General features: G+C 49.1%; 3 protein-coding genes and 1 pseudogene across 19 annotated transcripts in view; 3 read left to right on the top strand and 1 right to left on the bottom strand.

Annotated features, from left to right (window-relative positions):
* Ddr1 (discoidin domain receptor tyrosine kinase 1) overlaps window positions 1–954 on the top strand; it is a 117,571-nt gene extending 116,617 nt beyond the window's left edge. For all 10 annotated transcript variants that reach the window (XM_074082578.1, XM_074082576.1, XM_074082572.1 and 7 more), the window contains one exon: window positions 1–954. In XM_074082578.1, coding sequence (XP_073938679.1) covers window positions 1–141 — 141 coding nt within the window. In that variant the 3' untranslated portion in view covers window positions 142–954.
* A 3,813-nt stretch (window positions 955–4,767) lies between these two features.
* Window positions 4,768–7,563, bottom strand: LOC141425656 (eukaryotic translation initiation factor 1 pseudogene; annotated as a pseudogene).
* Window positions 7,518–13,198, top strand: Gtf2h4 (general transcription factor IIH subunit 4). 5 transcript variants are annotated; one of them, XM_074082590.1, is made up of 14 exons: window positions 7,518–7,747; window positions 8,509–8,595; window positions 8,877–8,981; window positions 9,434–9,565; window positions 9,781–9,877; window positions 9,971–10,059; window positions 10,267–10,378; window positions 10,537–10,605; window positions 10,785–10,868; window positions 11,078–11,210; window positions 11,392–11,522; window positions 12,152–12,199; window positions 12,361–12,439; window positions 12,896–13,198. In XM_074082590.1, exons 3-14 carry the CDS (start codon window positions 8,908–8,910, stop codon window positions 13,066–13,068), a joined length of 1,221 nt encoding a protein of 406 aa, XP_073938691.1. In that variant the 5' UTR covers window positions 7,518–7,747; window positions 8,509–8,595; window positions 8,877–8,907; the 3' UTR covers window positions 13,069–13,198. The 5 variants fall into 5 exon arrangements, with proteins under 5 accessions (XP_073938691.1, XP_073938692.1, XP_073938693.1 ...); XM_074082591.1 differs by having other exon boundaries at window positions 7,518–7,773; XM_020174868.2 differs by having other exon boundaries at window positions 7,519–7,747; window positions 8,453–8,595.
* A 102-nt stretch (window positions 13,199–13,300) lies between these two features.
* Vars2 (valyl-tRNA synthetase 2, mitochondrial) lies at window positions 13,301–24,863 on the top strand. Of its 4 annotated transcripts, none has more exons than XM_074082568.1 (30): window positions 13,301–13,430; window positions 13,898–14,113; window positions 14,219–14,300; window positions 14,567–14,667; window positions 14,868–14,989; window positions 15,094–15,160; window positions 15,259–15,356; window positions 16,151–16,232; window positions 16,406–16,525; window positions 17,197–17,308; window positions 17,850–17,938; window positions 18,425–18,515; window positions 18,739–18,866; window positions 18,977–19,080; window positions 19,300–19,381; window positions 19,690–19,766; window positions 19,855–19,930; window positions 20,177–20,282; window positions 20,496–20,566; window positions 20,697–20,822; window positions 20,994–21,098; window positions 21,227–21,295; window positions 21,410–21,488; window positions 21,593–21,720; window positions 21,857–22,009; window positions 22,833–23,039; window positions 23,757–23,868; window positions 23,999–24,174; window positions 24,313–24,441; window positions 24,560–24,863. In XM_074082568.1, exons 2-30 carry the CDS (start codon window positions 13,925–13,927, stop codon window positions 24,638–24,640), a joined length of 3,162 nt encoding a protein of 1,053 aa, XP_073938669.1. In that variant the 5' UTR covers window positions 13,301–13,430; window positions 13,898–13,924; the 3' UTR covers window positions 24,641–24,863. The 4 variants fall into 4 exon arrangements, with proteins under 4 accessions (XP_073938669.1, XP_020030454.2, XP_020030456.2 ...); XM_020174865.2 differs by having other exon boundaries at window positions 24,545–24,863; XM_020174867.2 differs by lacking the exon at window positions 16,406–16,525 and having other exon boundaries at window positions 24,545–24,863.
* The last annotated feature ends 1,897 nt before the right edge of the window (window positions 24,864–26,760 follow it).

The following is a 26,760-nucleotide window of genomic DNA, read 5'->3' as shown; positions in this document are numbered from 1 at the left end:
GTGTACCTGTCCAGGCCGCCTGCCTGCCCGCAGAGCCTGTATGAACTGATGCTTCGGTGCTGGAGCCGGGAACCTGAGCAGCGACCACCCTTTTCCCAGCTGCATCGGTTCCTGGCAGAGGATGTGCTCAACACAGTGTGAATCATGATCCAAGGGAAGCTGTGACACTAAAACAAGAGGAGTCTATGGCACCCCCCTTCCAATTAACCCATCACCTGAGAGCAACTGTGGTGGGCTGGGCCTGCCCAGGGAGCTGACACTTCCTCTTTCACCAGACACAAGCTCATGTCCCCTTCCTATTCCTAATCCATCTCCTCCCTAGAAGCCCCTGCTGCCCACCCAGCTGGCCCTGTGGATGGGATCCTCTTTGACTTCCAACCATCCCCTGGGGGAGGGTGGGGACAAATGCAGGGCAGACACTGGACATGGCCCACTGGAGCACCTGGGCCTCACTGGACAACACTGGTTCCTGGGGAGGTGGCTGTGCCCCCAGCCTCTCTCTTCCTGTCACACACTGGACCCTCTGGCTGAGAATTTGGGGGATGAGGAAGACAAAAGGGAAGAAAGATCTTCCCTTATGCCTACCCCTGGAATTGTCCTCAGCTTTGGCCTCCTCCTCCTTCACCCCCAAACACACTGGACCTGGGGGGTTATCCTTGCCCCATTCCTCAGTCCTCCCCACTTCCCACCTGCCGTGCTGTAGCTAGAACTTCTCTAAGCCTGTATGTTTCTGTGGAGTAAATATTGGGATTAGTGGGAAAGGGAGCAATGGCCTGTGGCCCTGGGGTTGGACATCTCTATTATAGTTGCCACATTGGTTTTTCTATAATCACCTGGGGTTTGTACATTTTTTGGGGGAGAGACACAGATTTTTACACTAATATATGGACCTAGCTTGAGGCAGTTTTAATCCCCTGCACTAGGCAGGTATTAATAAAGGTTGAGTTTTCCACAGCCATGAGTGGTTTTCTTGGGGTTTTGGTAAAATTTGTCTCCTGCCCTTCCTTCCCAACCCATTCACTTTCTTCTCTTTTTCCTTCCTTTTCCCAGTCCATTCTTGCTCCACCCCAATCTGTTTTCTAGCACACTAGCACAGTGATCTGTTTCTACATAATCTAGGTCCTTTGGTGGGTCCTCCTGGTGGGGCCTCAGGAGATGGCATGAATGCATGAACTCAAGAACCCTGTCTACTCAGAGTGGGGCTTTGCAGGAGGCCTGGAAGGAGCTTCTCAGGCCAGGAGTTCTGAGTCTTTTTTGTGCCATGGGCCCTTTGGCAGTCTGATTCCTCCTAGGATAATGGTTTTTTTTTTTTTTTTGGTGGTACTATGGTTTGAACTCTGGGCCTTAGGCAGGTGCTCTACTACTTTGAGTCACTCCCTTAGTCTTTTTTTGTGTTGGGTATTTTCAAGACAGGGTCTCATGAACTATTTGCCCAGGAGCTAGCTTCGAACCAAGATCCTCCTGATCCCTGCCTCTTGAGTCACTAGGATTTCAGATGTGAACCACCAGCATCTTGCTCAGAATTATGCTTTAAAACCAGTAAAATATGGACGATTACAAAATCGAAGGATTACCAAAATGTTAAAAAAATATGATATAGTAACGTATGCTTCTTTTTCATATACTTAATAACAAGATCTAGCAGCAGGTATAACAACTACTGACATTTTCCAAGTAGTAATGAGCAAAATCGGTATTTTGGGATTTTGACAATGACTCTAACAGAATATCAGAATAAAATAATGTGATGTCTTTTTGTGACAAGCCACAGATACTGCTGATACTACTGGGAGTTTTGCTCATATTCATGATGGGGGAATTGCTAAATTTTAGTTAGAGGTTAGAAAAAATAAAGGTGAAACTTCTTTGTCTTGCCAAAATTCTAGGAACTCTGAGGGCTGGGGAGGCTCAGGTCGAGACTGCTGGATTGGGCTGAGCAAGCGTACAAATGACTCAATGAGACATTTGGGTAGAAGCCAGCACTGTGAGCCTGAATTATTTTAGAGGCCCCAAAGGATGAGTCTCAGCTGCTAAGAAAGCATTTAACAATGAGTTCAAGTTGGGCTGGAAAGAAAAAAAAAATCAGTTATAGGTGCTGGACAAGCAGACCTGTCTTGTGAAATAAGGCTGATGATATTTACAACAATGAGCCAAATGGGTAATGAGGATAACAGTAAAGATAATTTCATCTGATGTTGAATTAATAGTCTCTTGGGGCCTGGGTCACAAATCTAATAGTCCTAAAAGCTGTACAGGTCAGATCACAGTGTGCTTTAATTCGGACAAGTACTGATGGCTTAGAGTTCAGAGGCCAGAAGTCAGAATAATAAGCAATGCAAACCATGGCAGTGAGTTGTTAATTACCAAACCTCTGACCCAGACTCTCTTTAAGCCCAGGCCTGTCTAACCCCTTGAGGTTCATGGGTACTTTGGTTTCAGCAAATGAAATCTGCCCTTTCCCCATGGTGTACTGACTCATTGAGTAGTGTCATTCCTAGCCCCACAAGTACAAGATATCAACCTTGACACCCCTTGACCCTCACCTGCCAAGCCAAATCCAGCACCAACCTCAGACTTTGCCTCCCAAATCTTCCTTGAACTCATTATTTCTCTCCATCTTCATTGCCCCTGGGTACACTGCAGTCTCCAGCTGGCCACCCTGGATCAGCTCCTCCTCCTCTCTGGTTTGTTTTCAGCCCTACAACCACAGTGGTCTTTAAAACACATTAATCTAGCCCCACTCCTTTATTTCAAACCCTCTACTGGCCTCTTGACTTTTGTATTCATTATTATTATTTTGGACAGGGTATGTAGCCCAGGCTGGCTTCGAGTTTTCTTTTCTTTTTGGTGGTACTGGGGTTTGAACTCAGGGCCTCACACTTTTAAGCAGGTGCTATTACCACTTGAGCCACTCCACCACCCTGGGCTCAAGTTTTCCATACTTCTCCCTCAGTTTATTGAGTGCTGGGATTACAGGTGTGTGTGTCACCATGCCTGGCTTCTTCATTGATGTTTAAAGAACAAAATCTTCCTATCCAAGGTTGGCCTCCATAACCCTAACAATCTCCTGTATGCATCACTGACCTCCTTTCAGTTTCTCCCAATGGCCACAGACCTTCTCACACATGGCTTTTGTAGTATGCTGTTCCTCCACTTGCAACAATGTTCCCTGCAGTCTTTGCCTTGTTAACTGTTGCTTGCCCTTGCAGTCTTCTCAGACCAGGTCAAATTCCCTATTGATGCTCTCGGAGCACATAAATCTCTTATTTGTAGCACTCAGAGATTATATTTTTATATAGGTGACATTTATACCCACATTCGTACAAAACTATCAGTTGCACAAGGGCAAATTCCAGGAACGCAGGTCTCAATTGGTTGAAAAAAGAATTATATTCATTACCTGAAGGGCTAACATAAGAGAGTCTGTGTAGTTAAGAGAACTAGGATTAATAATTGAAAATCACAGAAATAATGATAATGATATTTTACTGAGCACCTACTATATACCAGGTGTTATCATCATTACATATATCACATTTAATACAACAATCTATGAAGTAGTTAAAATTATTGCCATTTCACAGACAGGAAAACTTCTCTGTTAGGTTATGCAACTTGCCCAAGGTGGCACAGACACTAAACAGCAAAGCTGGTAGGAAGTTGGCCTGTCTCCTGGCTCTCTGTTCTTTCTCTTGGGATGCTGCCCAAGAGGAAGAGGTGGTGAGCTCAGTATCACAGAAGTCTTCAACTTCAAGGACAGGATGGACACCCTGTGCTTGAAAGACTGTGAATAGTTGCTCTTTGCACAATCTCAGCTCCTATGCCCACTTCTTAGGCTTGGCGGCCTCATTAGGCTGACTTTCTTCCTCAAGGCCGATTCCAGGAATGCTGCCCATGCTCAGTGCCTGCCATCAGACAACCTGCTTCCATCCACTGCAGCCCTCAGAGCAGGGCTCCCCAAGAAAATTTCAATGACAGAAATGGCTTATATCTGCACTGATAGGTAGCCATCTGTGGCTTTTGAGCACTTGAAATAGGGCTAGTGTGACTGAAGAATGGAATTTAATATTTTATTTTACTTAAATTTAAATGGCCATCAGTGGCTCATGGTGCCACACTGGACAGAACAGCTATAGAGTGGAGGGAATTGGACACCATCTGCCCAGCTCCCCATTGCCTGCTCCCTGCAAAATGAAGTATATGACTTCCTTTAGTTTTACACAGGAACAAAAGCTTCTTACCAAGACACCATTGGACTGTACAAGCCACTCTGCAATGTGCTCTTCTCCCCCTGGTGTCTGGTCTTAGGTAATTCAAGGTCAGTATGCATCCAGGGAGGGCTGTCTAGTTTTCTACACATTTGCACTGTTGCAGTTTTTCTACACTCCCATTTTATCTAAAAAAATCTCAATCACAGACATGTGGGCTACTTGCATTATTTTCATTATAAAACAACAAAAACACTTCAGTAAACATCTGTGCATGAATAGCTCTGTACCCATGGAGGAGAATTTCAGTGTGATTCATTTCTAAAGGACAAGTTGCTAGGTCAGAGGACTGTCACTTAAAACTGTTGGTAGATACAGCATCTTACCCTATCCTCAGGTGTTGATTCTAAGACCTGCTTCCCCTCCCCCCCGCCAGTGGATGCCTGAAATCCAAGATAGTACCAAATCCTACATATACTGTTTTTTTCCCTATAGATATACATATTTACAATGAAGTGTAATTTATAAATTAGGCACAGTAAGGGATTAACAACAATAATAAAAAGGAACAAGAATAACAATTTATTACAATAAAATTATTTAAGATTTATGAGCTGTTTACTTTCAGAATTTTCCATTCAATGTTTCTGACCACAGTTGACCATGGGGCACATAAGGGGATGTGACAGAATATTCCCCAAAGGTGTTAAAGGTTTGATTCCCAGAGTGGCATTATTGGGAGATAGTGGAATCTTTAAGAGATGGGGCCTAGTGGGAGGTCTTCAGGTCACTGGAGGCATGTCCTTGAAGGGGATGGTGGGACCCCAATTCCCTCCTCTTCTTTTGTTTCTTGGCCACTAGGTGAGTGGTTTTGCTCCACCATGAGATCCCCACATGGTGTGCAGCCACAGGCCCAAAGTAAGAGGGCCAACTGATCATGGACTGAAACCTCTAAAACTGTGAGCCAACATAACCCTTTCTCTTGCCAGGAATGGTGGTCCATGCCTATTAACCCAGCTCTTGGGAGGGTGAGGCAGGAGGATCATGAGTTGCCTGGCCTACCTAGCAAGACACTGTCTCAAAAGAAGCAAAACCAAAACCAACCAACCAAACACACAACCCTTTTCTCTTTATAAGATGATTATTTCAGGCATTTGTTGCAGTAAGTAACAGAAACCTGACTAACTCAGGGTGAGTACTGTACTGCTGAACCAACTTTAAAAAGGTATACCTCTAGCCTGGTGCAGGTGGCTCGTGCCTATAATCCTAGCTACTTGGGAGGCTGAGATTAGGAGGTTGAGGCTCAAGGTCAACCTGGGCAAATAGTTTGGGAGAGCTCATCTCCAAAATAATCAGTGCAAAATGGACTGGGGGTGTGGCTCAAGTGGTAGGGGCCTGCTTTGCAAGTGCAAAGCCCTGAGTTCAAACCCCATTCCCCCCCTCCCCTCAGAAAAAAATGACATGCCTCTGTCACCCTTCAACAAGGGTCTGAGTATTCTGCTGCTTGGCCAACACTAGGCTGCCAAGCCTTACTTATTTATTTTTTCCATTTGATAATATTTTGTTGTTTCTGATTTTTTTGGGTTCTTTTCAGTTGATTGCATAAAGGAGTTACACTAATCCAAGTTAAAAAACGGACTACTTGGTTACATTATAGAAGTTGAGAGGTTTTTAAACTTGTGACAAGGGACAGAAGAGAAATTCTACTCATTGCAAGGAAATCCTCACTTAAATTTCAGAGAGCTACAAGCACTTAAAACCCATGAACCTTCAGCTGATCGTCCTTAGCCAGTCCACGCTCCACCTGGAACTTGCATAGCCTTTCTTGCTGGTCACCCTGTAGCTGAATTAGTTCTCCATATTCTGGATGCTCAATTACAGTACCATTGCAGGCAAATTTCTTCTTAAATGCCTTCACAAGTTTCTTTTTATTGTAATCATCAGTGCTCCCTCCCTTCAAGGGTCTTCCTGCCATTTCTTTGTTGAACGCTTATATGGATATAACCCTCAGTGCCAGCAGAAAGCAGGTCATCACCCATGCTTGCTTCAGCAAAGGGGTCGAAAGAGCAGAGATTCTGGATAGCGTACATATGATGTGATTCCTTTTTCTTGGTGGAAACGGCCTGTGGAAGGTGGCTGCCAGAGAAGGGGTGGGGGTGGGGGGGGGAACAGAGCCTGGGGAAGTCAAGGGTGAGGAAGCTGAGTCCTCAGATGCGGCTCAGTGACTGGGTGTTGTTTCTGATATTTTTGTTACTTTAACTTACTTTTCTTAATTACAAGTGAAGTTGTGTTTTGTTCATATAAGGCATTTATATTTCTTCTGCTTCTTGCTTGTTATTTCTCTCGCCAATCTTTGTTTCTTTTTCTTACTGCTTTGTAAGAACTTTTTGAATTTTGTCAAAACTTTCTTTCCAAACTGTAATTTGTCTTTTAAGTGCTTGCCATAAAGGAGCTTTGTCAGTTTGTACTGGTTTTTTTTTTTTTTTTTTTTCAGTATTGATTGCTAAAGAAACAGGGAACAACAAAGCAGACAAGGATGAGCTACAACAAAGTCGTAGTTCCTTAAAATTTTGGTCCTTGGCAATGCACTTCAAATCCCAGTTTGGGCGCTTTCTAGCTGTCTAATCCTAGGCAAATTTCTTAATCTCGCTGCGAGGGGTCTTCTAGTCGTGGAGTGAGATGAACAGAATTTGCCTCATAGGAATTTGGGGAAATGTGGGGCTCCGACTTTGGTTCTGAAGACCTTCCCTTGCCTTTCTCAGCAGGAAATTCATGCATCAAGTCAGAGCAAACAATTAGTTTCTTTAAAAAACTGTATTAGAGTCTTCCAACTATATGTTGGAAGCGTGATGGAAGCCAGCGGTAAGATTTATTGAGTACCTACTTGCAAAGTACGGCTCTGGAACATATAGATCCTTAATTTGTGAAAACGTTCTTCAGGGTGCATCACTCCAATTTGTGCGTTAACAGCTGAGCTCAAGAAACCCAGTTTTGCGGTCTTTAAGCCAAACGCTTCATCGTCAAACCTCCTCAGCGCGCCTCGGCCAGGAAGCTCTCCCAGCCCTTCGGCTCTCGGTCCCGCCTCCTGCGCAGGTGTGTTAGACGCGCGAGCAGCCGCGTAACCGCGTGGGCCGAGAGCGCCGCGGAACGAAAAGGCCCGGCTTCTGGTGTGCCGAGCGCTCGCAATTAAAACCAAGCTTCCCTCTGCCGGGTCTTTCCGCGATGCCTTTCGGGAGTTATAGTAATACGCCCTTCAGCCTGTTCTTGGGTAGGCAAGTAGAGGACTCCGATTCCCAGTATGCCTCGCGGCGGGCGAGTGCATTGCTTATTATCCTCCCCACTCTCCTACTCTTTCCTTACCTTCTCTTCTGAATTCTCCTCTCTGTGTGTTCTGTCTGTGAAACCTCTCGTAGTTGTCCCGTCATTTTCTCTCATTTTCCACCATCTTTTCCTTTATTTTGGGGGACCAATGCGAGACACTGGCTCCGATTAAGCGACGGCTCGAGTCCGGGGTGTGCGAGGGGGATCGGCAGAGAGTGGTGAGGGGGCCCAGGAGGAGGCGAGGGTATGCGAGAGGTTTTTTGTTTTGTTTTATGGCCGTGCTGGGATTTGAACTCAGGGCTTCACCTATGTTTGCTAGGCAGGCGCTCTACCACTTGAACCGCTCCGCCAGCCCTTGGATAGAATTGAGAGGCTGGGAGTGGGAGGAAAGTCGGGGAGAAGTTAGAAGTTCAGACGTTGCGGGTCTCATGAGATGAGGTAGATTTTGGGGGAAGGAGAGAGAGGTGGATTTAGACTTGGGAAGCATGGAGGGTGGAGGTAATTTATTGTTGTGTCTGGCAAAAGTGGGCTAAGAAATAGAAAATGGGAGGGACTGACAGATTTGGAGCTTGTATCTGATCTGACCAGGAGGGTGGGAAGAGAGAGGACTGGGCTCATACAAGTGTCTTTGTCACTGTTTAGCTCAAGATGAGACAAAGCATCAAAATACAAAATGTTTTTGCAAATATAGGACAATTAATAATCCCCTCACTTGGAAATTGGGAAAAGACTGGAATTTAGGGCAGAAGTGGGATGAAGTAGGAAAGGAGAGGGGGTTGGTGAGGTTTGGGAGAAATAAAGAGGCGATGAATGACACAGGAGAGGAAATTACAGAAAAGATGGGATAATTGTGGAGCTGATGGATCTGGAATCAGAGTGAGATGGATCATGGGGGATGTGCTTATAACAGTTGCATCTCTCAGGTGATGGAGAGCAGCCCTGTAAGGGGTGGGCTGAACCGAGTGCACCTACAATGCAGGAATCTACAGGAATTCTTAGGGGGCCTGAGTCCTGGCATATTGGACCGATTGTATGGACACCCTGCCACTTGTCTGGCTGTCTTCAGGTGAGGAGCCTTCTTCACAGCAGGGACCTGGTGGGGAAATGTAATGGGGCCTACACACTGCAATCAGTTATCAGGAGTAGGAGTTCAGCAGCCCAAGAGGTACAGGGGTGTTGGAGTTTACTCAGAGTGTGGCAGGACAAAACAGATGGAGCTTGGGGGCAGCGGGAGTGGTAAAGGTGTGTGGGATGAGGTAAGATGTTTGAGAGGCAGATGAAGGCAGAGATGCAAGTATGAGGCAGCTTCTGATATTAGCATTAACATTTGGCTTCTAACCCCTACAGGGAGCTTCCATCTTTGGCTAAGAACTGGGTGATGCGGATGCTCTTTCTGGAGCAGCCTTTGCCACAGGCTGCTGTAGCCTTATGGGTGAAGAAGGAATTCAGCAAGTGAGTCTCTACTGCATTCTCAGTCAGATACAAACTTCTCAACAGCTAGATTTCCCAAACTGTTGTTTCTTGGAACACTTGCAGGATATCTATTTATCTTATTCTGGGAATCAAACCCAGGATCTTTCAGTACATGCTTTGCATGTGTTCTACCATTGAGTTATACCACCAGCCCTTCCTTCCAGGAAATATTAGTGAATATACCACAAAATTTGTAATTAAGTAAGTTTGAAAACTCTTTACTGCATTTTTCCTCTTTAGAGAGTTGTGATGTCTATAATAAGGCTCTGCTAGACATTGCAGTAAAAATATTTATCTTAAAAAGATACAATTTCAGTCTGGAGCAGTGTTCCAATTATCACCAATTCACAAAAAGCAAAAATGGAGGCCTCTATGTGTCTCCTTCTTTTTGTTTTCCAGGCTTCCCACTCACCTCTCTGCTTCTGTTCCAGGGCTCAGGAGGAAAGTACAGGGCTTCTGAGTGGCCTCCGTATCTGGCACACCCAACTGCTTCCTGGTGGTCTCCAGGGCCTCATCCTCAACCCCATCTTCCGCCAGAACCTCCGCATTGCCCTTCTGGGTGGGTATGTTGTTTCCATCTCTTCTAAGCTAGGCCAGAGGAACTGCTAATGACGCTAATGGAAGGGGAGCTCCTTCAGGGATAAGTTGGGCCAGATATGGCTACAGGGTGAAGGAAATGTGCCCCTTTCATGGACCACATGGGGCAAGGGTGGGAAAGGGCAACAGGCAGCAGGAAACAGAGCTAGGGCTTCTTATTCCTGGCTCACCCTGGCCATAGGGGGAAGGCCTGGTCTGATGATACAAGTCAGCTGGGACCAGACAAGCATGCTCGGGACGTTCCCTCACTTGACAAGTACGCCGAGGAGCGATGGGAGGTGAGGACTTAGGCTTCTGTGCGTGTCTCTGCTATGCTCCTATTTCCTGTGGTTCTGAAAGGCCTCAGTGTTTTTGTTCTTTTCTGTTTGTAGGTGGTCTTGCACTTCATGGTGGGTTCCCCCAGTGCAGCTGTCAGCCAAGACTTGGCTCAGCTCCTTAGCCAGGCTGGGCTCATGAAGAGGTGAGGAAGCCTGAGCCTTAGTAGCAACCTCCTTGGCTATCTTCTTGGGTGCCAGACAGACTGAGTGTCTGGGGAAAGTAAGGTGTTGACTGAAAAAGGAGGTCCAAGTAGTGTGCAGCCGGAGATATGCATAAAAAGTGTGAGAGGACACGTGGGGAGGGTAAACTTGTTCTGCCTATCTCCATGACTGTCCTTCTCTGTTTCTAGTACTGAACCTGGAGAGCCGCCCTGTATTACTTCTGCTGGCTTCCAGTTCCTGTTGCTGGACACCCCTGCCCAGCTCTGGTACTTTATGCTGCAGTATCTACAGACAGCCCAGGTGAGAGGATCAGGGCCAGCATTCCCTGCTCTTCTCAGGTCCCACGCTGAGACAGCCACCCACAGACTGTTCCCTGACTCTTCCTTGTGCCTCTCTTTCATTTCCCCCACCCATCTCTCTTTTTTTTTTTTTTTTTTTTTTTGTCCCTTTCTCCCCAGAGTCGGGGAATGGATCTGGTAGAGATTCTCTCCTTCCTCTTCCAGCTCAGTTTCTCTACTCTGGGCAAGGTAAGTAGGGGGCTGGAAGACAGGAAGATGAGAAGGGGAATAAGGTTGTGGGGCAGTAGAGTGAGGAAATAAAAGTGAACAGAGAATGACCAGAGAAGGGGATGGAGGGAATGAGTGTAAGGAGCTGGGAGAAGGATAGAATGTGTTTTGGACCCCAGCTGGGTTTACCTCTTCCTCAGGATTACTCTGTGGAAGGGATGAGTGATTCTCTGTTGAACTTCCTGCAACATCTGCGTGAGTTTGGGCTTGTTTTCCAGAGAAAGGTATGAACACTCAGATGCATGGCTTCTAGGGAAGAGGGATCTCAGCAGTAGCAGGAAGCAGTTTCCAGGACTGAATACGTGGGTTCCTTGCGGGGAGGAAGTTGGGAGTTGAAGTTCTGTGCACTAGGAGGGATCTGATGTCCCAGGCAGGAAGATGGAGGGTGGTGACTCCTGAGAGGCCCTCTGTCTTTCACTTCTGTCCTTCCCAGAGGAAATCTCGGCGTTACTACCCCACACGCCTGGCCATCAATCTCTCATCTGGTGTCTCTGGGGCTGGGGGTACTGTGCATCAACCAGGCTTCATTGTCGTGGAAACCAACTACCGACTGTATGCCTACACGGGTGAGGCTGGACATAGGCTCCTGGGAAAGCAGACTGGGGCAAGTGTGGGGAGGGGAAGGAAGCAGGAGGGAAGGGCAGTTAATGTTCATCACTATCTAGCAGTTTACAGAGCTCCTATGAAGGGCTCAGGGGAGTCTGGGTAGAGGGGTAGCCTTCTGTCCTCTCTCTATCCCTGCATTAGAGTCAGAGCTGCAGATTGCCCTCATCGCCCTCTTCTCTGAGATGCTCTATCGCTTCCCCAACATGGTAGTGGCACAAGTGACCCGGGAGAGTGTGCAGCAGGCCATTGCCAGTGGCATCACAGCTCAGCAGGTATCACTACTTGAAGGTGGAGGTGGGAACATGTGCTGCACTTGGGTAGTCCTGTTATGGAAGGCTAGCCTCAGGTCTATCACAGTAGTGGTGGTGAGTTGTTTGTGAGCACTCTGCACATGAAGAGAAATTAAGACTTTAGATGGGGAAATTGGCAGACCCCCTTGAGTGGGAAAACATGAAGGGAGGAGATGTAACTGGATTTGTGTCTCAGCTTCATCATTCCTGTCTTGATAAACTGGACCTTGTTGCTTTACCTCTTTGAGTCTTGGTTTCCTCATGATAAATGACAGTTCTCACCTCACAGGGTTCTTGGGAGGACTCAATGGAACACTAGAGGTAAAGCTTTTAGCTCAGAGCCTGCCACGATATATTAACGGCTGCTATTTTAAAGAAAGAAAACAAAACAAGACTATGGAAAGAGCAGAAGTGCCAGAAAAGGAATAACAGACATGACTAATGGAAGGAGCAATTTGGGAAAACAGCTTAACAGGGGTGGGTTGAGTTGATGAGGGGAGGCTATGAAATTTTAAACAGTAAGTTGCTGTTTTAATGACATTAGGTGACAGCTCAGATGGTTTTCCTGCCTTCTTGCTGAGCCCTCATGGCATTCTTGTCTGTTTCCCTAGATAATCCATTTCTTAAGAACAAGGGCTCACCCAGTGATGCTGAAACAGGTGCGGAGAGGTACCGAGATGCTGGAGGCTGGCAGCCCCTGGCACCTAGTGATGAGATGATGGAAGAGAAAAATGGGGATCCAAACCCAGGGAATGAATGGAGGGTTAGGGTTGTCTGGGACAGTGTTCCTGAGCCCCTACACCCACCCTTGCCCCTGCAGACCCCTGTGCTGCCTCCCACCATCACGGACCAGATTCGGCTGTGGGAGCTGGAAAGGGACAGACTCCGGTTCACAGAGGGTGAGTGGTCGTTAGCCATAAGAAGGGCATGTAGTTCAGTCTTGATGAGCTGAAAAGTTTTCTGTGCATTTCATTTTTTGTTTACTGCATGAAAGGGGAGAGAAAATCTAGCAAGACACTTTATTTTGGGGTGAGTTGGTAATAGTAAATGAATTGTCCCCGAACAGTGCAGTTTGGCTATAGCTAGGAGAGGGAAAGTGGGAGGGATAATTCTGTAATTTCCCTGGGCCCGCTGAGTATTTATGGGTTTTCTTATGGTACTATATTGCCTTTTTGTATTTATGGGTTTTCTTATGGTACTATATTGCCTTTTTGAACGTCTGGATCACTGTAGTGTTAAGATGAGCTCCGAGCAGATAAGCATAATTAGTTTTTAAAACCATGGTGGGCTGTGAAGGGGCTGAGAGACAAGTGCTCAGGCCTCCCGTCTCCTTCTCCCTGCCCGCCCAAACCCAGGCGTCCTGTACAACCAGTTCCTATCGCAAGTGGACTTTGAGCTGCTGCTGGCCCACGCGCGGGAGCTGGGCGTGCTCGTGTTCGAGAACTCGGCCAAGCGGCTCATGGTGGTGACCCCGGCCGGGCACAGCGACGTCAAGCGCTTCTGGAAGCGGCAGAAGCACAGCTCCTGAGTGCTGGAGGATACAGGATACCAGACCCTGGCGGGCGGGAGGGCGAGCTGGCCGCGCGGCGGCCTCACAACTCAGGTGTTTTTTATTTACTCGCCGGGACGTTTCTTGTTTAATAAAGTTTTGGAAGTGAGCCATGCGGCCCTGGAAGCCTTCCCGTGGGCTTTCCCCGTCAACGACTGGGCCCTCTCCGCGCGGGCGGCCATTTGTCCCGGGAGTTGGGGGCGGGGAGCTACTGCGCACGCGCCGGGTGATGCTCCGCCTCTACGCGTGCGCGGATCTCCGGCCACGTCCTGGGGTCGAAAGCGCGGGTCTCCGCAGCCCCTGCTGCCGCGGGGCGCGCTGGATAGCGGCGGGGTAGCGGGGTGAGCGTGCACCCGGTGGTCTTCGGGGGAGGTGGCAGGCGCTGCGGGCCCAGGCGCACGTGGTGCGACAGGCGGGAAGGCCGGGCCGTGTGGGCCAGGGGCACTGCGGGCGGCTCCAGGGCTCCGTGCCTGCACTTACGTACACTGATGTCCAACATCCCCCCTCCCTGAAACCTCTCCTAAGCCCTCTCCCGTCCTTGTGGTTGCTGTCAGCCATGTCGCAGATGCATGGGTTGAGGGGCAGAGCCTCCTACTCAGCTCCAGAAGCGCCCTGGTCTCCATGATTCCAGGGTCACTGCATTCCAGCCCACAGAAAAGAATGGTTATGGGGAAGGAGCTAGGATGAGACCCCTGCTAGTAAGAGGCCAGAAAAAGAATGACTTTAGGGGATTGTGCTCCCCGTCCCGTCCCCCGCCCCCGCCCCCCCCACCCCCCGCCTTACCTAATGTGCTGTCTATCTGGAGCAGATCCTGGTCTCTTCTCAAACACTCCTGATGCCTCATTTGCCTCTGTCCTCTTTTCGGCCACCACTTTGTGGGCTGAGGCTCTCACAGGGCCTCCCCAGGCCCCGTCCCCTTTCTACACATGGATCTTCCATCTCTCGGAGGAACCGTGAAGCTAAGCAGAAGCGCCTACTGGAGAAGCAGGCAGCGCTGGAGGCTGGGATAACTGGGAAGAACAAGGTCAGGGATCAGTTCGTTCTTGGGCCTCTGAGACACTTGGGCAGGGGTCTAGATGCTGTAATATACTGGGAAGTGCATGACTCCCCTTCTGTTCCTTTTTCTCAGTCACTTGCAGAACCCAGTAAGGCCTGGAGCCCTAAGGAGATAGTATTGTATGAAATCCCAACAGAACCTGGTGAAAAGAAAGGTAACTAGGGAACCTGAAGGCCCCTTTTTTTCCCCTAAAAAATAAAAACGGTCTAGCTAGGCTGCCTAGGGTGGTATCCCTATATAACCCAAGCTGGCCTCAAACTCATGATCCTCCTGTATCTTCCTCCCAAGAGAATCCTGGGATTACAGGCATGTAATACCACACTTGGCTACTCCTTTCCTACTTTTGTTGCCCCTTTGATCTGCTGAAATGCAGCTTGGAACAAAGTTCAAAAGTTAGTGGAGCTCCCTTCTGCTTCACAGATGTCTCTGGACCCCTGCCTCCTGCTTACAGCCCCCGATATGTTGAGGCTGCCTGGTACCCGTGGTGGGTGCGAGAGGGCTTCTTCAAACCAGAATATCAGGTTAGTAAAGAGTGGCCCTTGAAGTTGATGGGCACAGGTGAGCTTCAGAGTTCAGCTCACGTTGCAGAGCTTGTTTACTTTTGGCCTCTAGCTTCTGCAAAGGTTTTTCTGAAGTTCTTTATGCCTTGGAGGCACCAGAGGGTGCTGTTCCTCTGGGTAACAGCCAGTCCTCTCTTGCCCTTTGACTTTCCTCCTCCTAGGCTCGGCTGCCCCAGGCTACAGGGGAAACTTTTTCCATGTGTATCCCACCTCCTAATGTCACTGGCTCCCTGCACATTGGCCATGCACTCACAGTGGCCATACAGGATGCCCTTGTGCGCTGGTGAGAGGGGAATGGGGGCTGCCTCAAGGGAAGGAGGAAGGGTGGGAATGAGTGAACATAAGCAGGTGAGCCCAAGGGCTCCCTTGAGGGTGTTTCTGTTGTAGGCACAGGATGCGTGGGGATCAGGTGCTGTGGGTCCCTGGTTCAGATCACGCAGGAATTGCTACACAAGTAGGTCTTTGGTCACATTTTTTGTCTTGGTTGAAAGCTGTTGTCTTCTCCCAAAGGGAACTGACACACTGTTCATTTGCCCTTAAATACTACTGCAGGCTGTGGTGGAGAAACAACTGTGGAAGGAGCGGGGAGTGAGGAGGCACGACCTGGGACGGGAGGACTTTCTGAGGGAGGTGTGGCAGTGGAAGGAGGTGTGAGTATAATGGGAATGGCCTCAAGGGCTACCCAGAAAGAAGAGACCTTGCTTGTCAGGCACTGGTGGCTCACGCCTATAATCCTAGCTACTCAGAAGGCAGAGATCAGAAGGATTGTGGCTCAAAGCCAGCTCTGGCAAATAGTTTGCAAGACCCTATCTTGGAAAAAGAAAATCACAAAAAAGGGCTGGTGGAGTGGCTCAAGGTGTAGGCCCTGAGTTCAAGCCCCAGTACCGCAAAAAAAAAAAAAAAAAGTCCTTGCTTCCCACCACTTCTTCTCCTAACTTGTAGCCCTCAGTTCTTCCCTCCACAGCCCTAACTTCCTCAGAGACAGAAACTCTGGGATCCTTTAGCATTTTGTGGCATGTCCAAGCTTTATGTGTGCTTGTGTATATACTATATATACATTAAGAAGTACGTGTCTGTGTATATGTGCATATATGTATACTTATCCCATTTTCCTCTTCCTAGATTTCATTACTTCTCCCACTTACCTGTTTCTACCTTCTAGTTCCCATAAAATTACCCTCATTCTTAAAGGTCTGTTATCTCATGCTGTCATTTCTGTATGTCTTTTTTGGGCTTTCTACAAAGTGACTGCCTCTCCTTCTGCCTCTTTTAATATCATAGAAATCCCCACACTGGGGTTTTGGGTCTCCATCAGCTTCTAGAGGCTGGATCAGTGGCAATGCATTTGCATTTTCCTCAGCACCTGGTATTGCTTGGGGCATCACTGGGCTTGATACCTGGGAGGTACTTGGGACATGTTTGCTGACAGAGTCTCTGGGTGCAGGAAAGGAGGAGAGATCTGTGAGCAGCTGCGTGCTCTGGGAGCCTCCCTGGACTGGGATCGAGAGTGTTTTACTATGGATGCTGTGAGTGTTATGTGTCACGGTCCCTGTGAATGCTGGGGAGAGGGTGTTTAGAGACCTGTGTGGGAGTGGGCTTGTTGGACAAGTTGGGAAAGAAAGGGGGAATGACTGTGTCACTGAAGGGGAGTAGGTTCAGTTGAGAAGGGGCTGTTAGATGTGGACACAGGTCATTCTAGGGCTCCTCATTGGCTGTAACTGAAGCTTTTGTGCGACTCTACAATGCGGGGTTGTTGTACCGGAACCGTCAGCTTGTCAACTGGTCCTGTGCTTTGCGATCAGCTGTCTCGGATATTGAGGTGAGCCCAAGGTAGAGAAGCAGATATGTAAGAGCTCAGGTGCTTAGGAGCTCAGAGTCTGGAGCCAGACTGCTTGGATTCAAATGTGAGTGCTATCTCAGCAGCGGGGTGACTTTCCTCAGGCTTTAGGCTCTGTAAGTCTTAGCTTCCTCAACTGTCAGAGATGTTGGAATGCCTGGCTTGTGGGGGTGTTCTAAAAACTAAATGAGGCCCGGTGCTGGTGGCTCATGCTTGTAATCTTAGCTACTCAGGAGGTAGAGATCAGGAGAATGGCAGCTTGAGGTCAGCCTGGGAAAATAGTTCACTAGACCCTATCTCAAAAAAACCTATCACAAAAAAGAGCTGGTGGAGTGGCTCAAGCCGTAAGAGTGCCTGCCTAGCAAGTGTGAAGCTCTGAGTTCAAACCCTAGTACTGCCAAAAAAAAACGTAAATGAGAATTTGTGTAAGGTGCTCAAGGCAATGGTTCACCATGGCTCTGTTCGATGAATATGTACTGTAACTGTGACTGCACAAAAATTGGATGAGGGGAAGAGAGGGGGCTCCTGAGTCCTCTGAATGGGATTTAGATGGATTGTAGAGAAGCCAGGGTACACAGTGTGTGGTGGTAGAAATCCTGGGTGTAAGCTGTATAGAAAGGCTGTTGTCTGACCTGACCTCTTCGAACCTCCAGGTGGAGAATCGGCCCCTGCCTGGCCGTACGGAGCTCTGGCTGCCTGGTTGCCTCACCCCTGTGTCTTTTGGCCTCCTTGTTTCTGTTGCTTTTCCTGTGGATGGAGAGCCTGGTGAGTGTAGTCCTCCAAAGGCTACTTTACTGTGGATATACAGGGGGTGTAAGAGGAGCATACAAGATCATGTTCTTTGGGAGGTTTGTGTAATTCTGCAGGAGTCTGGTACTCAGGAAAGAGACAGAAGATCAGTTCTAAAGTGTGGTTTGTATAAGTGTTCTCAAGAATTCAGAGAAGGGGAAGTGATAAGATAGGACTAGTCCAAGGAAGTGTTTTCAGTGTCTTGAAGAGTGCACAGCATTTGTGATTAGGACTGAGAATCCCAAATATCTGGGCACCCAGCAGGATTCTAGCTGCTTTTGTTAATATGACCCCTGCTTCTTCCATGCAAAGTATTCTTTGCACCCACACCCTCTCTTGGCCGAGGAAACTTGGGCTCCTATAAACATGGCTTTTAATTTTCCTAGTTGTTCTTGGGGACCTGTACCACCTTGATTGTTCCCTGCCCTTCCTTCTCCTAGTTCTGCTGGTTTTAGCTGTGTCAGGGTGAGAGGTGAGGGTGATGACCAGCTGTAAGTGTTTAAATGTTCATCTTCAGATACAGAGGTTGTGGTGGGAACCACAAGGCCAGAGACTTTGCCTGGAGATGTGGCTGTGGCTGTTCACCCTGAAGACTCCAGATATACGGTAAGGAATACACAGTTTAGTGCCTACACATGACCTTCCTGCCCCCATGGTCTATTCTTTCTTCAAGATGCTGGCTCCCCTTCAGTTCCTTTCTTTTCTAAGAATTTTCTCATCTCAGCTCTGTAGTGTCTCTGACTCTGCTCTTTTCTTGATAATTGTGATTTTTCTTTAGCTCAGGGGTTGGCCATCCATGGCTCTTGGACCAAATCCAGCTGCTGCTTAGTTTTATATGAGCCACACTCATTTCTTTTTGTATTATCTATGGCTGATGTTAACTATGACACAGTGGCCAGTTTGAGGGGTTTTTCAGAGACTGAATTTACTTCTTGGCTCAAAAACCTGAGATATTTGCTCTCTGGGCCCTGAAAAAGAAGCTGACCTTGCATTAGCTTTTTATTTTCCAGTTTCTATCCCTGGGGTTCTCAGACCTCAGGACTTTCCACCCCGGACATGTGCCTGTCCCTGATTTTTCTCCTTTCCCTTCAGCATCTACACGGGCGACAGCTTCGTCATCCCTTGACAGGGCAGCTTCTCCCCCTCATCACAGACACTGCTGTTCAGGCACATGTAGGCACAGGTAAGTAGAAGTCAGAGGTTAGAGAAGGAGGCAAGGGTTGGGGGCTCGGTGGGAGAGAGGAGGGAACCAAGAAGAGGAGGAAAGTAGGGGTGGGAAATCAGAGATCAGAATTGGTAGTGAGAACAAAAGGGAGGTAGGCAGGGGAGGGGTAGGGAGGCGTGGGTGAAACTCATGGCCAAGGCAAAGGTCAGGGTCAACGTTCACTGCAGTTGTGTGCCCCCAGGTGCAGTGAAAGTGACTCCAGCTCATAGTCCCACTGATGCTGAGATGGGAGCCCGACATGGCTTGAGTCCCCTGAGTGTCATTGCGGAGGATGGGACCATGACCTCTCTTTGTGGGGAATGGCTGCAGGTGGGACCACCTTGGTATTACCCCATCCTCTGCAGGCACCCCTTGTCTGCCTCCCTCCTTCTTGTTTCTTAAGGGGCCTTTAATCTTTCCTAACACCACTTTTTCCCCAGGGTCTTCACCGATTTGTGGCCAGGGAAAAGATTATGTGTGCACTGAGCGAACGGGGCCAGATCCGGGGCCTTCAGGACCACTCCATGGTACTGCCTTTCTGCAGGTAGCCCCATTTTAACTCCTTTACTAAGGGCCACCCCAAAAGGGAATGAATGATGCTTAAGAGTGACAGCAGGATAGGCTGTGCACTCCCTGTATTAAAAAACAGGTTTTGTGTTAGTTATATTCATGGCTGTTCCTCAGTACTGAGGGCCCTGTGTCCCTGGGAAAAGGCACAGAGCCTGAGGATCAGAAGACTGAACTCACCCTGCCTCCCTTCCAGCCGTTCTGGGGACGTGATAGAATATCTACTGAAGAGCCAGTGGTTTGTCCGCTGCCAGGAAATGGGGGATCGAGCTGCCAAGGTGAGGCCACAGTTTGAGGAAGGTTTGGGCCTGGGAGTAGAGAAACTCCTAAGAATTGAGATGAAGAAATGGGAATGGGAGACCTTCTGCTACAAAGACTTTGTAGCTGTGGTACAAAGGGGACTGTCGTGTGCAAGGCAAGCCAGTCAGAGAAGGCTGGCTTGTACTTTGCTCAGGCCCAGAATCTTTTTTTGGGAGGCTTGTGAGGTCTTTTCTGAGTTATAAAACTACCTCAGAGGCCACTTTTCCCACCCAGAGGTTGGGTGGGCAGGAAGGGAAGCATTGCTTAACATCTCGTTTCCCTCCAGGCTGTGCAGTCTGGTGCCCTGGAGCTCTGTCCCTCCTTCCACCAGAAGAACTGGCGTCACTGGTTTGCTCACATTGGGTAAGGGTGAGAGGAGCTCTTGTGAAGATAGGGAGGGGGACCCACTGGTCACGCTGAGGTGCCATTGATGTCTTCTTTCTTTTGGCAGGGACTGGTGTGTCTCCCGGCAGCTGTGGTGGGGCCATCGGATTCCAGCCTACCTGGTTATGGAGGGGCAAGAAAAGGTTGGTGTGAGGAGGCTGGGTGTGGTGGAACAAGCCTTAGCCAGGAGTCAGAGCAGCGCCAGTGCCAGTTCCTGCCACTAAATGCTTCATGGTTTTGGTCATGGAGGCTACTGCGTGACCAAGGTTCCTTGAGCTCCAGTTTCGCCCCCAGAGGGAGCTGTTACTCTGTGATCAAAGAAGGGAACTAAGTTTTACACCTACCCCTTGTTACCCTTCCTCACTCTCCCATACCTCTTACTTTTGCAGGATGACAGAGAAGAATGCTGGGTGGTTGGGCGGTCAGAAGCCGAGGCCAGAGAGGTAGCAGCAAAACTGACAGGAAGTCCAGAGGCCGAGCTGACCTTAGAGAGGGGTGAGTGCCGAGCTGGGAAGGAGAGAGGAAAAATGGGGAAGGGGCATGACTGGGTCTTTGAGGGGAGCAGGTGGGAGTGGACAAAGTGGGAATGGACAGAAGGTGAACCCCCTAGTCTCTGAAGGGGAGGTTGGCCTGGAAGGTGGGCAGCAGTGGTCTGAGGTGATACACACCAAGGTTCTACCTGTCCCCAATTCCTGTTCTGTTTCCCAGACCCTGATGTCCTGGATACTTGGTTCTCTTCAGCTCTTTTTCCCTTTTCTGCCCTGGGCTGGCCCCACGAGGTGAGGTGGGTTGAGAGGGAGAGAGTGAAGGTGGGCACGATGAAGAAGGTGGACGGCTGGGCCCTGCAGAGTCAAGGTGGACAGTGGGGTGGGGGACTTGGACCTGTAATTGCTTATCTCTTCCTCCTAGACCCCAGACCTTGCTCGTTTCTACCCTCTGTCACTTTTGGAAACAGGCAGTGACCTCCTACTGTTCTGGGTGGGCCGAATGGTCATGTTGGGGACCCAGCTCACTGGTCAGCTCCCCTTCAGCAAGGTAATAACGTCTTATTCCCTGCCTCTTTCTGTGAATTCCATTTTTCTGCCCTCCGTTCTTCTGGTCCATAGTGTGATATTTTCTGTGTTCCCATTTTCTTGATTCACTTCTTACCCTGACCCCTAAAGTATAGAGTCTACAGGTCCAAGCTGACCCCCTTTATGTCCCCAGGTGCTCCTTCATTCCATGGTTCGGGACAGGCAGGGCCGGAAGATGAGTAAATCCCTGGGGAATGTGCTGGACCCACGGGACATCATCAGTGGAGTGAAGCTGCAAGTAAGGATGTAGGGCCCGGCTGGAGAGATGAAGGTGTCCAAGGAGAGACAGGGATGAGGGACAGCAGGCATGACCCTTGTAGGGGTGGTTTTGCAACCTAGGCCATTGACTTCCTTACCCATCCCCAGGTGCTTCAGGCCAAGCTAAGAGATGGGAACCTGGACCCTGCAGAGCTGGCCATTGCAGCTGCAGCACAGGTGAGACTCCATGTCTGCCTGGTGCAGGCCTCTAGGTTGGGCCACTGGTTTCTGCAACCCAGGCTTCTGCCCTGCAGCCCAGTTGGTGTCTGCCATGCTCTTCTTCCTCTGTAGAAAAAAGACTTTCCTCATGGGATCCCTGAGTGTGGGACAGATGCCCTGAGATTCACACTGTGCTCCCGTGGAGTCCTTGGTAAGCTTAGGGGTGAGCAGATTGCCGAGGGCACCTGAGCAGGATGGAGGACTTCCTAAGATGCTGCGATCCAGGTGCAGACTCACCAATTCTCTCCCTTCCAGGAGACGACCTGCACCTGTCTGTCTCTGAGGTCCTGAGCTGCCGCCATTTCTGCAACAAGATCTGGAATGCCCTGCGCTTTATCCTCCATGCTCTAGGGGAGAATTTTGTACCCCAGCCTGCAGAGGAGGTGAAAGAGAGAAAGCAGTCATGCTTGGAGTGGAGTGATTACATGTCTGAGAAAAAGGGTCACCTGGAAGGAGAGGAGGCAGGGAGTGGGGGTCTAGCACTCTGGGTTCTGACATTACCTCCACCCCAACCCATAGCTATCTCCCTCCTCCCCCATGGATGCCTGGATCCTGAGCCGCCTGGCCCTTGCTGCCTGTGAGTGTGAGCGTGGCTTCCTCACCCAGGAGCTCTCGATAGTCACTCACGCACTTCACCACTTCTGGCTCCATAACCTCTGTGACATCTACCTGGTAAGCAGTGGGGCGAGATCCTGCACTTTCTCCTTCAGCTTGCTGCTAGTTCCTCCTGAAAATGGCCATGGCTGAGAGCTGTGGAGTTAGTGATTCCTCATTGTCCCCTCAATGAGGAAAGGAAAGTGTGTGGAAGTTCCAGTTCCCCTTCCCTGGGACTAGTGTCTTAGCGCAGCCAGGCAGTGTTGTCTGCCTGTCACCAGGTGAGAAAGAAGGAAGAGGGGAGACTTTTAGAAAACAACCTCACAGGGTTGGAAGACAGAGTGGACTTTTTCAGTCCTCCTGGGCTATGTTTAGACTGGGTAGTCAGGTACTATGAGGGGACATGGAGGAGAGTGTGGTGGCTGTTAGGCCATGTTCCACATTAGAGTTGCTTGAGGGTTTGTCAACCGTGATTGCTTGGCTACCCCCAGTGTAGGTCCTTCAGCAGATCAGGCAGGATGGGGTGTTCAGAATGTGCATTTCATATCCCAGGTGGTGTTGATGGTCCCACCGCTGACCACACCCTCGCTCACAGTTTCTCAGCCTTATTAAAAAACTTTTGTCCTGTTCTGATGAGTAAAAAACTGACTTTTTTCTGAACTGCACATCCCCCTGGGAATCTTTCCTCACCCACCTGTGGGAATCACTGCCCTGGATTTCTCCTCTTCACGTTCTCCAGTGTGTGTCTGGGGCCAGCTGGTGGTATCAGACATGGTCAGTGTTTCTGCCCCTGTTTCCCTACCAGGAACTGCCCCTGCTTGCCGTCAGCACTCCCCATAGCTATAGGAGCAACTGCGGAGGAAGTGTGGCCTATTCTCTGATTTGTGGACTTCCTTCCTAGGAGGCTGTGAAACCAGTGTTGTCCCTGGAGCCCTGTCCCCCTGGGCCTCCTCAGGTCCTCTTCTCCTGCGCAGATATTGGTCTCCGTCTCCTCGCACCGCTGATGCCCTTCCTGGCTGAAGAGCTCTGGCAGAGGCTGCCCCCCAGGCCTGGTGGCACCCCTGTCCCCAGCATCTGTGTTGCTCCCTATCCCACTGCCCGTAGCCTGGTGAGTCACATAGACTCATACTTTAGAATGTGACTCCGGTGAAGGGGGGAGAAGCCTCTAACAGGGCTCTCTATTGTGAGGTACTGCTGCATCAAGGGTTCCCACTTCACTGTTGGAGCCTTGAGGAAGATGGATTGTTCCTTAGGGTTGCTGAGATAACTAGGGCTTGGTGAGCAGTGTTAGCATAGTGGCCAAAAGGAGGATTGGTACTTGGTAGACTGGTACTTCTCAGCATGTGATTGTGCCTCAGTTTCTCCCACCTTTAAGCTTGGGATAGTAGTAGTGTGTATCATGGTTGTGATGAGAATTAGATGAGTCAGTAACAGGGTGTCCCTAAAATCTCAAAGCAACTTTAAGACTTCAGAGGGATAAATGTTATAAATTCACCCAAAAATTTTAAAGTTTTAACTATTTAAATTTCTTTGATACGTAATTGGTTTTGTGAATTTTGAATAGTATTTAAAATTCTAATTTAGTTGTGGTGGTTGTCCATCTTCAGTTAGACCAACTCAACAGACATCGTCACTGGTCATCTAAACCCTTCTTAGATGGTTCCTTACCTGTTGCCCTGTTCCTAGAGGTGAAGCATTTAATGTGTTGTTGAGGAAGATCTGTTGCTGTAGGAAGATGGGGATTGATGGGTCTAGGACAGAGCCAAGGGAGTTGATGCTAAGTCTCCCAGGAGCCTCTTTGCAAAATCTGGGTTCCCTTTGCCAGGAACACTGGCGCCAGCCTGCGTTGGAGCAGCACTTCTCCCAAGTCCAGGAGGCTGTGCAGGTGCTGCGGGCTCTCCGAGCCACCTACCAGCTCACCCAAGCCCGGCCCCGAGGTAAGATCCTGGGCACCTGGCTATCTTCCCCAAGGGAGAGCAGAACCCAGGGTCAGGAGGTATCAGATAGGAAGTGAGGTGGGAGCTGATGCTTAGGCCCTGACCCTCCCTCCTTCTCTCCCTTCTCTAGTGTTGCTGCAGAGCTCAGAGCCAGAAGAACAGGGCCTCTTCCAGGTCTTCCTGGAGCCTCTGGGCACCCTGAGCCACTGTGCAGCAGTGAGCCTTCTGCCCCCAGGAGCAGTAGCTCCCTCTGGATGGGCTCAGGCCACACTCAGTGACACCATTCAGGTCTACATGGAGCTGCAGGTAACCAGAAGGGACTGAAGGGATTGAGAAGAATGCTGGGCAAAATGGAAGGGTGGGGAAAGGTGGGCCTTAGGGTAGAGAGAGTGAAGGCTAAGCAGGCTGCAGATGTCTCAGCCTTCTCTCCCTGTTATTCCCCAGGGCCTGGTGGACCCTCAGACCCAGCTACCTCGCCTAGCCGCCCGAAGACTCAAGTTGCAGAAGCAGCTTGATGGCCTCATGGCCCAGACTGTATCAGAAGGAGAGGCAGAGACACAGAGGCAGCAAAGGGTGAGGCTCAGGGAGGCCACCCAAGAAACCTGAGTCCCTAAGGGAGTATGAGCTGGGAGGGTGAGCTCAGACCTGGATCCTTACTGTCTCTCTCCTTATCCAGCTTTCCTCTCTCCAGCTGGAATTGTCAAAACTGGACCAGGCAGCCTCTCACCTCCGGCAGCTGATGGATGAGGCTCCCAGCCCCAGGGAGCTCTGAGCTCTAACTTACATCTTTCCTCCCTGATCTGTCTGATGGGACTTCAGAGACTACACGATCTGTCCTCCTCAAATTGTAAATGAGGAAGCAGACCTGCCTGGTCATGGGACTGAGGCATCCTTAAGGTGTGCTGTTACCACCCAGCTTCCCTTTTGTGCAGTCCTACCTGCAAGTTTGGGAATGAGAAGATTCATTCAGATAAACTTATAAAATCCCAAACACATCTGCTTGTGGGTTTTTTGTCCTCCTTTCCATTGTTCCCTGAAAACCCCATCTGGCGTAAGAAGAAGGTGCTTCTTAGCTTCCAGCCCTGGGCGGCAGAGGAGTGTGGGTGCTGGCCTATTTGCTTTACTGGAGGAAGGAGGAGCTTTCTGGTACTGGGGTAGGGCATGGGCACAGTGACCCTGGATCCACTGGCTTCTCAGACTTACAGTGCCCTGACTGCTGCAGGCCCTATGGGTTCCATTTCTCACCAAATGGAAGCTTCCTTCCTTGGCCAGTCTCCAGAGGTGTTGAGAGAAGCAGGGACTTCCTTTAGGCTTGAGGGCTGCAGCATGTGCTGGGAATTTTGTGCTCCCTACACTCTGTGCACTTGAGAACCTACCACCAGAGACTCACTCAGTACCTGACTGAGTTACATGCTCATGGATGAACAACCAGCCACCCTATCCACCAAAACGCCTTGTCTCATCTCAGTGGAATTCAGAGGCCTGGTCCTTCTGCATCCAAATTACCCAAGTCTGTCTAGCACCTCTGAATAGCTATTTATGGTGAGCCTGTCATGAGCTGGGTCCTCCATTAAATGCCTTTTAATCCTACCTAGAACCTCCCTGAGTGGGTGTTAGCTCCATTTTGAAGATGAAGAAATGTGCTCAGAGAATGGAAGTTGTACAAGGTAGCAATGAACCTGATAAGTTAGGTGCAGTTTCTTTCTGGCTGCTGTAATCAAACTTGAGATGAAATGGTGGCTTACACAAGATGGATGTTTCTCTTGCTGGGCATCAGCATGCAAGGCTCTGCAGTAATGGTGCCCATGTCCCTTTTAGTGTTATTCTCCTGCCATTTCAGTTCACTACTTTGGGTCCCGGATCTGCTCCAGCTCCTACCATATGTCTGCGTATGGAAAAGAAGCAGGTGGGCAGTTTCCCATTTTCCCTGAATTCAATGGGTATTTCTTCAGCACCTACAATGTCCTGGCCACCACTTTAAAAACTGGATTCATCAGTGAGTGAAGCAAAGGTCTACTACACCCAGCAGGGACAGTCAGAAATAAACATATACAAATAAGTAAATGATACAGGATGTTTGAAAGTTGAAATGCTGTGGGGGAGAAAAGGCCAAAACAAGATAAGGGCACTTGAGTGAGTGTGTTGGGGGGCAGATTGTAACATCAAATAGGAGATCAAAGTAGATCCTGCAAAGGTGAAGTTAAAGCAAAGACTGTGGGAGGTGTAGGAATTAGCCAAGTAGATGTAGAGAGAAGAGTGTTCCAGATGAAGTGAAGAGCCAGAGCAAAACTAAGATGGAGACATGTCTAGGATACTCAGAGTCACAAGGAGGCCAAGTGTGCAGGGAATGCAAATGAAGGAGGCTGTGGGAGGTGAAGTAGGAGCTGAGGAATGTGGCAGGGAGCAGGAAAGGCTCAAGGAGGACCATTCAGGGCTGTGTTGTATAAAATGATAGTCATTTGACTAAAGCAGTTAAAGTGAAATAGAATGAAACATTCAGTTCCTCAATGACTGTCCACATTGCAAGTGTTTAAAACCACATGTGGCTATTGGCTACCATGTTGGTCATCACATTTACTTCATCACAGAAAGTTCTATTGGAAAGTGCTTATTTAAGACCTTGTAGGCTGTTTTAAGGACTGGGCATTATTCCCCTCTGATGTGGAAATTCTTTTCGAGAATATTACCAGGAAGTTGCACACTTCCTTTCCACTCGCATCCTGTTGTACAGAATCTAATCACATGGCCATACCTAGTTGCAAGGGAGGCTGGAACGCGTACCATAATGAGCCATGTTCCCAGCGAAAATTCACATGACTTCATAAGAATGGCTGTCAGAGAACTGGTTAGCTGCCTCTGCCACCCCCAGCTCTAGTGAAACCCAAAGCCTTC

Source organism: Castor canadensis, chromosome 8, assembly GCF_047511655.1.
Source record: "Castor canadensis chromosome 8, mCasCan1.hap1v2, whole genome shotgun sequence".
In the NCBI taxonomy this organism is placed as follows: domain Eukaryota; kingdom Metazoa; phylum Chordata; class Mammalia; order Rodentia; family Castoridae; genus Castor; species Castor canadensis.
Note: the sequence above shows the minus strand (reverse complement) of the source record. Positions and strands in the feature narration are given on the sequence as shown.

Coding starts and splice junctions, on each gene's coding strand:
- Vars2 (XM_020174865.2), top strand. CDS start 13,925: ATGCCTCATTTGCCTCTGTCCTCTTTTCGGCCACCACTTTGTGGGCTG. Junction 14,114..14,218: donor GGATAACTGGGAAGAACAAG/GTCAGGGATCAG, acceptor CCTTTTTCTCAG/TCACTTGCAGAACCCAGTAA. Junction 22,010..22,832: donor ACCTCTGTGACATCTACCTG/GTAAGCAGTGGG, acceptor CTTCCTTCCTAG/GAGGCTGTGAAACCAGTGTT.
- Gtf2h4 (XM_020174868.2), top strand. CDS start 8,456: ATGGAGAGCAGCCCTGTAAGGGGTGGGCTGAACCGAGTGCACCTACAA. Junction 8,982..9,433: donor GTGAAGAAGGAATTCAGCAA/GTGAGTCTCTAC, acceptor CTTCTGTTCCAG/GGCTCAGGAGGAAAGTACAG. Junction 10,869..11,077: donor GGCTTGTTTTCCAGAGAAAG/GTATGAACACTC, acceptor TGTCCTTCCCAG/AGGAAATCTCGGCGTTACTA.